Source organism: Gopherus evgoodei, chromosome 1, assembly GCF_007399415.2.
Source record: "Gopherus evgoodei ecotype Sinaloan lineage chromosome 1, rGopEvg1_v1.p, whole genome shotgun sequence".
NCBI lineage: Eukaryota > Metazoa > Chordata > Testudines > Testudinidae > Gopherus > Gopherus evgoodei.
This window is the reverse complement of record NC_044322.1, coordinates 76,113,310-76,125,367: the sequence shown is the minus strand read 5'-3', so window position 1 is coordinate 76,125,367 and position 12,058 is coordinate 76,113,310. Positions and strand designations below refer to the sequence as shown.

The window sequence follows — 12,058 nt, the reverse complement described above, 5'->3', positions numbered from 1 at the left end:
GATTATTATTTCAGTAGAGGAATAAATAGCAAGAGCAGGTGAACATCAAAGCACTGCAATCCTGTTTTCAAGTCTTCAGCAATAAATAAAATAGGGAAAGAATAAAACCAAGGAAATTTAAAAAAAAAAAAAAAAAAAAGGTAAATGTGAAAGTACAGCAGATGTGTTTCCAAACAATATCTGTCAAAGTTTTCTAAATTTTTATTAAATATGCACCTGATGACAGAGATACAGATTTTCATTATTAGTACAAATATTAAGCAAATTAATTTTGTCAGAAAACAACTGCTTTGCAAGTATTAAAGAAATTAATGCCCCACTATTAAACCTCTAGTCTCTTACCTGATCTGAAAGATATCTGGAATGGAAATGTACTCACTTGACAGAACAGGGTTATTTTACTACTCATTTTCATAGCTGGGTTACTGAAGCATACAAACCTCCATCACACACTTCAACTGCGACTTGTAATAATTTAGGTCTTCAGATAGGCTGTCTTTTTTCATCTGTAGTTCATTTACTTCTTTTCTTAATGGATGGACTACTTCATAGAATCGAATCTAGAAAAGAAGGCAAACAACGCTGTCACGCCTCAAAAATGCAGATATTAGAACGCCCCTCGAAATTAGCAAAAAAAGCAAATAAATTCTAGTAAGAGAACAATTAAAACACTTTATGCCACTAACCTAAAAATCTCATATTTGTTTTACAGAAAAGTTAATACTTTCTATTAACGCATACATTACTTACTACACAACTTTTTACATGTACTACTCTATTACACTGGGCTGATCTACACTAATGCTGTAAGTCAATCTAAGTTACGCTATTTCAGTTATATAAGTTATGTAACTGAAGTCGCTGTAACTTAGCACAGTGTAGACACCACTTTAAGTCAACCTATATCGATGGGAGATGCTCTCCTGTTGACATAGCTTTCACCTCTCGGGGACGTGGACTACAGACTTCAATGGGAGAGTACTCTCCCACCAACTTAGCATATGTTCACCAGGCACACTAAATCAACACTGCTGCATTGATCGCACTGTAGACATGGTCACAGTTTGTATTCAATAGTCTTTCAGACTCCATTTTTTTGTTCCTTGTTTTTATTCTTTCCACATTAAGCAGTCACACTAATTACACCTCTACCCCAATATAACGTGACCAGATATAACACGAATTCGAATACAAAGCAGTAAAGCAGTGCTCCAGAGAGGCGGGGCTGCGCACTCTGGTGGATCAAAGCAAGTTTGATATAATGCGGTTTCACCTATTACGCGGTAAGATTTTTTCGTTCCCAAGGACAGCGTTATATTGCGATAGAGGTGTAGATGCAACAGAGTAGAGTACCACAACACTAGCTTCTCTTACTCCATTTTATGTTCATTCAACCATTAAACACGCAATTAACATAAAGCAGTTGATGTGGCTCATGATCCTCACATATTCCCTTTATACTTCTAAAAATTATCTCACCAAGTTTAAAATCAACATTACCCTTTCTCCCCCACCATTTCTGAACAGAAATATTTTTATTCATCATGCCAGGTGAAGCCAATAAGGATCAAAATTATAATCCCTGTCAGTCACACATAATCACCAACACTGCTAAAAGCACTACTTTGTAGATGCACAGATGGGATATGAGTTATCCTCCATTTCCTTCTGCTGCAAGTGTGAGAGAAAGAAAGAGGAGGGTGACCAGTCACTGGAATGTTTATTGAAAGAAACTCCAAAGTAAAATATTGACTCCCAAAATGTTGATGCTTACCTATTTAAATTTGAGAAAAGAAAGAAAAAGGGAAATTCAGCTTCCAAAGAAATAAGAATTCCAACGGTCTCTACTTTAGAATGAGCATTATCAAGCATTTATAAGTAATTTTTCCAACCATCGTGACGAGATCTTTTTTCCAGCTTCTCATTTATAACAGGTACAAGATTAATTACACCCTGTAGTTTTTATTCTGACAAACACCTGCTTCTATGGTGAACGGCCTTACCAGTGATCCCGTTATAAAATTTATTTTTGAAGATTTCTTATAGCAGGTTTTAAAAGCCCTTATTGAAAAGGCTTTAGCCTAAGTCAACTAGGCCTTTTTAAAAATCATACAAAATATATTCTAAAAAATGCACAAATCTGTGTGTATGTGTATATATCTATATATACCTAGATATAGATATAGATATATCTGTTTTTCTATATCAATACTCCTGGGATCATAACTATGTGGTTTGAAAAAGCTACAAATTAAATACAGAGAATGGTGGAATGCACTATTTGCTTATGCAGTGGCACACCATACATGTACACGCCCACATACAGGTTGGCATCAAGGTTATTTAACTATCGATCTTCAGTCAAACTTTATTTCCCCCCTACATTTTGAATGCTTTGAAACAGATCATTTCATCTATCACCTTCGAAGTCCTGAAATTCTTTATATATTATACATACACACACACTTTTTTTTAAATATGTGAATATATATAAAATCTGTGAATAGTTGTTTTTTTAAAAACAGGTCCAACTTTGGAATTATGTCTAATTATCAACAAACAAGTGGGGATTAAAACATGCCTGTATTTTTATTTAAGTCCTCCACGTGATGGTACATATAGTGTCATTAGAGCCATTCTAGAGACCTGCCGCAGACTAGAACTAGCCTTCTTGGGTCAAGTAAGTCACATTTACTTATTATATTCCTTTTACCTCGTGAAGGTAAACAAGGCTAAAACCAAAAAGGAACTCAGGCACTTAACTGCCACTTTGGCACCTAAATCTGAGACTCAGCCATGTCGCTAAAAGCTGCGTAGTGTAGACAAAGCCTGAGGCAGCTACTGATATTCACAAAATTCCTGCTCAAATGCCTCCAAACCCCACAGGGGCCTAAACTTGTTTGGTGCCTAAAATTTTGCAAAAAAAGTTCCCATAGGTACCAATGTTTCTGCCTTTAGGCATGCACATTGCAGCCTCGCTTCAGGTGACCGGCTGCCTAGCCCAGAGCAAGTCACAAACTGGGGGAAGATAAGCTGAAGAACGCCTAACTTGCATGTAGGACTCAATCCAGTAAGCATGCTCAGAGGCAGTTTCGCCCATATGTAACAAGAGGAAAAGGGGGAGGCACTCCCTCATAACTTTTAGCCTAGTGGTTAGGGTACTCACCCAGGATGTGGTTCAGGCCAGCCCCTGCTGATGAGGAAAACGGATTTGAACAAGAATCTGCCACTTCTCAGGTGAGTGCCCTAACCACTGGGTTATGAGATATTCTCATGTGAGGCTCCCTTAATCACTATTCTTGAACCTGTTTCACTGTGAATACTGCTTAATCATTGAGGCAGAGTGTGAGAAAATTACTTTAGCCTGGTAGAAAGGGCACTCACCTGGGAGGTGGGAAACTCAGGATTAGTCCCCCGGCTCCAACGTGGATTTATTTATTTAGCTATCCGAAATGGAATAGCTCAACAGGAGAGACTGAGGGAGCCTCACATCAAGATATTCCATAGCCCAGTCATTAGGGAACTCATGGAACAGGAGGCAGAAACACTGTTCAAATCCCTTCTCCTCTCAGGCAGAAGGGGGACTTGAACCAGCTGTCTCCCACACCCCGTGTGAGTACAATACATTGGGCTGAAGTCTACTGTTTCCTCGTTGTTCCCGGCATTTATATACACTTTCCAAAATTTATTTGCAGGTTAGGGCATGGGAAAGCCAACATAAAATTTTCAATGTCCAGGCTAGTCTCTGGTGTTAGAAAAGCTACAAGATTCTTTCAAACTTCAGTTAGGTCTCTGAACAAACCAAAACAGTATTGTGGGTTCCACATTTACTGTGTTTCAGTTCCTTTACATTTAATTTGCTCATTTTACAAGTATAAAGATGGTTTGCTAGAAACTCAAGCTCCATAAGCTATGGGATGCCAGTTAAGACTGCATTTTCCTGTTCATATAATAAAAATTCTACATGACAAGTTCAACCCTAGTTTATTTAAGTTCTGTGCAAACACAATGAAGACAATGAGATTTCACAGGTGAAAGTGAAGAAAAAATTTTGTTGACTGTGCATGAGTAACAGAAATATACGGAGATGACAAGAATAGCAAATGTATATTTTAAGTCACTAAAGCAAGCACACAATACTCAGTGCACACAAATTTTGAGCACATCAATGTAATTTATACATAGACACTTTTCAGAAGAAAAACGTAATTTAAGGTTTATGGGTTTTTTTTCTCCTTGTTGACATTGTGTGTCTGGAAAATACAGCTCTGCTGGTACTTCTGTCCTGTCCTGTACTTGATCCACAACAGGTGTCTATTACCTTTAGAAAACATTAGAAACTTCCATGCAATGTCATGAATAAATAGGACATACCTGAACTGTAGACCTATAGTAAGGAGAGTACATAATTGTAAAGTTCCTGAATTCTTTTAGAACTACAAACCTCTACCTTGATATAGCACCCGATATAACACGAATTCGGATATAACGCGGTTAAAGCAGTGCTCCAGGGAGGCAGGACTGCGCACTCCGGTGGAGCAAAGCAAGTTCGATATAACACGGTTTCCCTATAACAGGTGTGTTGTAAACAAGACACGAGAAGTCATTCTTCCGCTTTACTCTGCGCTGGTTAGGCCTCAACTGAGTAGTGTGTCCAGTTCTGGGCACCGCATTTCAAGAAAGATGTGGAGAAATTGGAGAGGGGTCCAGAGAAGAGCAACAAGAATGATTAAAGGTCTTGAGAACATGACCTATGAAGGAAGGCTGAAGGAATTGGATTTGTTTAGTTTGGAAAAGAGAAGACTGAGACGGGCCATGATAGTCAGTTTTCAGGTAAAGCGGTAAGCAGTGCTCCAGGGAGGCAGGACTGCGCACCCCGGTGGAGCAAAGCAAGTTCGATATACCACGGTTTCACCTATAACAGGTGTGTTGTAAACAAGACACGAGAAGTCATTCTTCCGCTTTACTCTGCGCTGGTTAGGCCTCAACTGGAGTAGTGTGTCCAGTTCTGGGCACCGCATTTCAAGAAAGATGTGGAGAAAATTGGAGAGGGTCCAGAGAAGAGCAACAAGAATGATTAAGGTCTTGAGAACATGTATCATAACCTTATTTCCAGATTCTGGACCTTAGCGTCCAAAATTTGGGGGTTAGCATGAAAACCTCCAAGCTTAGTTACCAGCTTGGACCTGGTACTGCTGCCACCACCCAAAAAATTAGAGTGTTTTGGGGCACTCTGGTCCCACTGAAAACCTTCCCTGGGGACCCCAAGACCCAAATCCCTTGAGTCTCACAACAAAGGGAAATAATCCTTTTTCCCTTCCCCCCTCCAGATGCTCCTGGAGAGATACCCAGACACAAGCTCTGTGAAACTACGCAGAGTGATTCCCCCTCTCCGTTCCCAATCCTGGAACAAAAGCACTTTCCTCTTCACCCAGAGGAAATGCCAAATCAGGCTAGCAATCCAACACACAGCTCTCCCCTGATTTCTTCCTCCCACCAATTCCCTGGTGAGTACAGACTTAATTTCCCTGAAGTAAAGAAAACTCCAACAGGTCTTAAAAGAAAACTTTATATAAAAAAGAAAGAAAAAATACAAATAGTCTCTCTGTATTAAGATGATACAACACAGGGTCAATTGCTTAAAAGAATATTGAATAAACAGCCTTATTCAAAAAGAATACAAATCAAAACACTCCAGCACTTATATTCATGCAAATACCAAAGAAAAGAAACCATAGAACTTACTATCTGATCTCTTTGTCCTTACACTTAGAAACAGAAGGCTAGAAAATAGAACTACTTCTCCAAAGCTCAGAGGAAACAGGCAGACAGACAAAAGACTCAGACACACACTTCCCTCCCCCCAAAGTTGAAAAAATCCGGTTTCCTGATTGGTTCTCTGGTCAGGTGTTTCAGGTGAAAGAGACATTAACCCTTAGCTATCTGTTTATGACACGCCCCCCAAATTGCAGACAGTGGGGAAGCTCACTGGCGGCAATTTCCTTCTAGAACTTGAAAATAAACAGATTAATACAACACATGCACCTTTACATATACTACTAAGTATATAACTAACAGACTTTTACATTTTAAGAACACTTTTTAACTACTGGACTCTGGGAAACTCTCACGGGAGAGTGCATCAGCAACTTTGTTAGAAGCTCCTGTGATGTGTTGAATTTCAAAATCAAAATCTTGGAGAGCTAAACTCCAACGAAGAAGTTTCTTGTTGTTCCCCTTGGCAGTATGAAGCCACTTTAGTGCAGCATGGTCAGTTTGTAGTTGGAACCGCCGTCCCCAAACATATGGGCGTAGCTTCTCCAGGGCGTACACAATGGCATAGCATTCCTTTTCACTGACTGACCAGTGACTTTCCCTCTCAGACAGTTTTTTGCTGAGAAACACGACAGGATGGAAGTTGTGATCTGTTGCTTCCTGCATGAGCACTGCTCCTATACCACGCTCAGATGCATCTGTGGTTACTAGGAATGGTTTCTCAAAATCCGGGGCCCTGAGTACAGGGTCAGACATGAGCGTTGCCTTAAGCTGGGTAAAGGCTTTTTGACACTCATTAGTCCACTTAACGGCATTTGGCTGGGTCTTTTTGGTTAGGTCGGTGAATGGGGCAGCGATTTGGCTGTAGTGTGGTACAAATCGCCTGTAGTATCCGGCCAAGCCTAAGAAGGATTGGACCTGTTTCTTTGACCTTGGGACAGGCCACTTTTGGATAGCATCCACCTTGGCCTGTAGGGGGTTTATGGTTCCTCGACCCACCTGGTGCCCCAGGTAAGTCACTCTGTTTTGGCCTATTTGACACTTTTTGGCCTTAACAGTTAGTCCTGCCTGCCTGATGCGCTCAAAGACCTTTTCCAGGTGGAGTAGGTGTTCGGGCCAGGAGTCTGAAAAAATGGCCACATCATCGAGGTAGGCAACTGCAAAGTCTCCCAGTCCAGCTAGTAGACCGTCTACCAGCCTCTGGACGGTGGCGGGTGCATTTCGAAGGCCGAAAGGAAGGACATTGAATTCATACACCCCCGTATGGGTGACGAATGCTGACCTCTCCTTGGCAGGTTCATCTAGCGGTACTTGCCAGTACCCCTTGGTTAAGTCTATTGTAGAGATGAACTGGGCACGTCCCAACTTTTCCAATAACTCATCGGTACGTGGCATTGGATAGTTGTCCGGACGAGTTACAGCATTTAGCTTACGGTAGTCCACGCAAAAGCGTATTTCCCCATCTGGTTTGGGTACCAGAACCACTGGAGATGCCCATGCACTGGTAGATGAGCGGATTATACCCATCTGTAGCATGTTCTGGATCTCCCGTTCTATAGCAGCTTGGGCATGAGGAGACACCCGGTAGGGTGGGGTTCTGATTGGGTGAGCATTACCTGTATCAATGGAGTGGTATGCCCGTTCAGTCCGTCCTGGGGTGGCTGAGAACAATGGGGCGAAGCTAGTGCACAGCTCCTTGATTTGTTGCCGCTGCAGACGTTCCAGGGTGGTTGAGAGGTTCACCTCTTCCACGCCACCGTCTTTTTTCCCGTCGTAGTAGACACCATCAGGCCACTCAGCATCATCTCCCTGGACTGTAAACTGACAAACCTGTAAGTCTCTGGAATAGAAAGGCTTGAGAGAATTAACATGGTACACTTTAGGCTTTAGTGAGGAATTGGGAAATGCTATGAGGTAGTTCACATTTCCCAGGCGCTCTTGGACCGTGAATGGCCCTTCCCATGATGCTTCCATCTTATGGGCCTGTTGCGCCTTCAAGACCATAACCTGGTCTCCTACCTTGAAGGAACGTTCTCTGGCATGTCTGTCATACCAGGCCTTTTGCTCTTCTTGAGCATCCTTTAGGTTCTCTCTAGCAAGGGCTAAAGAGTGTCGGAGGGTGCTTTGTAGGTTGCTTACAAAGTCCAGAATGTTAGTTCCTGGAGAAGGCGTAAACCCCTCCCATTGCTGCTTCACCAACTGTAATGGCCCCTTAACCTCGTGACCATACACAAGTTCAAATGGTGAAAACCCTAAACTGGGATGTGGTACAGCCCTGTAGGCAAACAGCAACTGCTGCAACACTAGGTCCCAATTATTGGAGAATTCGTTGATGAATTTTCTTATCATGGCCCCCAAAGTTCCATTGAACCTTTCCACCAGGCCATTGGTTTGATGGTGGTACGGGGTGGCAACCAAGTGATTCACCCCATGAGTTTCCCACAGTTTTTCCATGGTCCCTGCCAGGAAATTAGACCCTGAATCTGTAAGGATGTCAGAGGGCCAACCTACCCTGGCAAAGATGTCTGTTAGGGCCAGGCACACAGTGTTAGCCCTGGTGTTGCCTAGAGCTACTGCTTCTGGCCATCGGGTAGCAAAGTCCACTAAAGTCAGTACGTACTGCTTTCCTCTGGGCGTCTTTTTTGGGAAAGGGCCCAGAATATCCACAGCTACTCGCTGAAATGGGACCTCAATTATGGGGAGTGGCTGGAGAGGGGCCTTGACCTGGTCTTGAGGCTTACCCACTCTTTGGCATACCTCACAAGACCGGACATACTTGGCAACGTCCTTGCCCATCCCCTCCCAGTGGAAGGACTTCCCCAACCGGTCCTTGGTTCTGTTCACCCCAGCATGGCCACTGGGATGATCATGGGCTAAGCTTAAGAGCTTCTCCCGGTACTTAGTTGGAACCACCAACTGTTTTTGCGGCTGCCATTCTTCCCGGTGTCCACCAGAAAGAATTTCCTTGTATAAAAGTCCTTGGTCTATAACAAACCGGGATCGATTAGAAGAGCTGAGAGGCGGTGGGGTGCTCCGTGCCGCCGCCCACGCTTTCTGAAGGCTGTCATCTGCTTCCTGCTCAGCCTGGAACTGTTCCCTTGAGGCTGGGGTCACCAGTTCTTCCTCAGACTGTGGACTTGGGCTTGGTCCCTCTGGAAGCGATGTAGGTGATGGGGTTGTTTCCGTTGCTGGTGAACCGCTCTCCGCTGGTGCACCTGAGGGTATTTCAGGCTCTGGCTGAGCCTTTTGGGTATGGCTGTCGTGTGCTTCTGCCAGTTCTGGCTCGCTGGCGCCCTCTGGCGTTGAGTTTGAAGATGTGGTTGCACTTGCTGGTGCTGGTTGCTGTTCCAGTTCCGGGCCTGGGACTGGAGATGCTGTGGCTGTTTCAGTGGTAGGCATGGAATCCGGGTCCACTACCTCTGTCTGGGTCTCTGGTAACACAGACGGGGCCTCTGTGGACGGCTCAGGAACAGGAATGGGTCTGGAAGCTTGCCTGGTTTGGCTACGGGTAACCATTCCCACTCTCTTGGCCCGCCTCACCTGGTTGGCCAAGTCTTCCCCCAGTAGCATGGGGATAGGATAATTGTCATAGACTGCAAAAGTCCACATTCCTGACCAGCCTTTGTACTGGACAGGCAGTTGAGCTGTAGGCAAGTCTACAGCTTGTGACATGAAGGGGTAAATTGTAACTTTGGCCTTTGGGTTGATGAATTTGGGGTCAACGAAGGATTGGTGGATAGCTGACACTTGTGCCCCCGTGTCTCTCCACGCAGTAACCTTCTTTCCGCCCACTCTCAAATTTTCCCTTCGCTCCAAGGGTATTTGAGAGGCATCCGGGCCTGGGGATCTTTGGTGTGGTGGTGGTGTAATGAATTGCACTCGCATGGTGTTCTTGGGACAGTTGGCCTTGATATGTCCCAGTTCATTACACTTAAAGCATCTTCCATCTGATGGGTCACTGGGCCGAGGTGAGTTACTGGAGACTGGTGAGGTTGAAGAGTAGGGTATCTGTGGCTTTACTTGGGTGGTATGTAGGGTCTTTGGCTGTCCTCGGTTGTAGGGTTTATGGTCTGTGTGCCCCCTGGGGTAATCGTTCCCCTTGACAGTAGCTTTTTTGCTTTCTGCCAGTTCCATCCATTTGGCTCCAATCTCCCCCGCCTCAGCGATAGTTTTGGGATTTCTATCTTGTATGTACCGTGTGATGTCTTCAGGAACACCATCCAAGAACTGCTCCATTTGTATGAGGAGGTTCACTTCTTCCAAGGTTTGAATGTTGTTTCCTGTTAACCAGGCCTCATAGTTTTTTGCAATGTAGTAGGCGTGTTTGGGAAATGACACCTCTGGTTTCCATTTTTGGGTTCTGAAGCGCCGACGGGCATGATCTGGGGTTATCCCCATCCTGTATCTGGCCTTGGTTTGAAAAAGTTTATAGTCATTCATTTGCGGCTTGGGCATTTCAGCTGCCACCTCTGCTAAAGGTCCACTGAGGTGTGGCCTTAATTCTACCATGTACTGGTCTTCGGGGATGCTGTACCCAAGACAGGCTCTTTCAAAATTTTCCAAGAAGGCCTCGGTGTCATCACCTGCCTTGTAGGTGGGAAATTTCCTGTGCTGTGGAGCAATAGTTGGCGCCGGGTTGTTAGGGTTGGCTGGCACATGCAGCCCAGCTTTTGCCAAGTCCAGTTCATGTTTTCTCTGTTTTTCCTTCTCTTCCATTTCTTTTTGTTGTTTTTCCATTTCTTTTTGGTGTTTTTCCATGTCTCGGCGGTGGGCCGCCTCTTCTTCTTGCTTCCTTCTGTGGGCCAACTCATCTTCTGCTTGTTTCCTTCGGTAGGCTGCTTCTTCTTCTTCTAGTTTTCTTTTGTGTGCTGCCTCTTGGGCTGCCTGTTTGATGCTTTCTTCCTTTTCTTTCATCTCCATCTGTCGCCTGTGTTCAGCTTCTTTGATTTGTTCTTCGGCGTCAATCTTTGCCTTAGAAGTCATGGTTCCTGTTTTCTTGTGTTGGGGTGCCCTCCGGTGTTTATCTTCTGCACTGCAGGCTCTGTTGCCTCCTGAAGTCTGCCTAGCAACAGTGCTTTTTTCCTTTTCTCTCTAGCTAATGTTCAATGAAGGGAAACCAGAAAAACCACTTTATTTGCATGCATATAAGTGCTGGTACTTGCCTGCTAATGGGAGGGCTATTGCATGACAAAAGACCCTCAACAGTCTTCTCGCTTAACATGCAAACCACAAACTGCTAGAGAGAGCAGAAAAAAAAAATTCTCTCTGGTTCCCTTTTAAAACCAAACTGTTTCTCTCTGCTAAAAAGCCCTTAGCAGAGAAAAGAAAAATATAATATTCCTACTGGCTTCTGGATTCTGTCTAGATCCCACTCGCTGCTACACCATATCATAACCTTATTCCCAGATTTGGACCTTAGCGTCCAAAATATGGGGGTTAGCATGAAAACCTCCAAGCTTAGTTACCAGCTTGGACCTGGTACCTGCTGCCACCACCCAAAAAATTAGAGTGTTTTGGGGCACTCTGGTCCCACTGAAAAACCTTCCCTGGGGACCCCAAGACCCAAATCCCTTGAGTCTCACAACAAAGGGAAATAATCCTTTTTCCCTTCCCCCCTCCAGATGCTCCTGGAGAGATACCCAGACACAAGCTCTGTGAAACTACGCAGAGTGATTCCCCCTCTCCGTTCCCAATCCTGGAACAAAAGCACTTTCCTCTTCACCCAGAGGAAATGCCAAATCAGGCTAGCAATCCAACACACAGCTCTCCCCTGATTTCTTCCTCCCACCAATTCCCTGGTGAGTACAGACTTAATTTCCCTGAAGTAAAGAAAAACTCCAACAGGTCTTAAAAGAAAACTTTATATAAAAAAGAAAGAAAAAAATACAAATAGTCTCTCTGTATTAAGATGATACAACACAGGGTCAATTGCTTAAAAGAATATTGAATAAACAGCCTTATTCAAAAAGAATACAAATCAAAACACTCCAGCACTTATATTCATGCAAATACCAAAGAAAAGAAACCATAGAACTTACTATCTGATCTCTTTGTCCTTACACTTAGAAACAGAAGGCTAGAAAATAGAACTACTTCTCCAAAGCTCAGAGGAAACAGGCAGACAGACAAAAGACTCAGACACACACTTCCCTCCCCCCAAAGTTGAAAAATCCGGTTTCCTGATTGGTTCTCTGGTCAGGTGTTTCAGGTGAAAGAGACATTAACCCTTAGCTATCTGTTTATGACAACATGACCTATGAAGGAAGGCTGAAGGAATTGGGTT

General features: G+C 43.8%; 1 protein-coding gene across 1 annotated transcript in view; it reads right to left on the bottom strand.

Moving 5' to 3' along the window:
- Nucleotides 1-12,058, bottom strand: part of PIBF1 (progesterone immunomodulatory binding factor 1) — a 195,693-nt gene that overhangs the window by 173,590 nt on the left and 10,045 nt on the right. Inside the window, 1 exon segment of the mRNA XM_030566449.1 lies at nt 441-560. Within this exon segment, the coding sequence (XP_030422309.1) occupies nt 441-560 (120 nt within the window).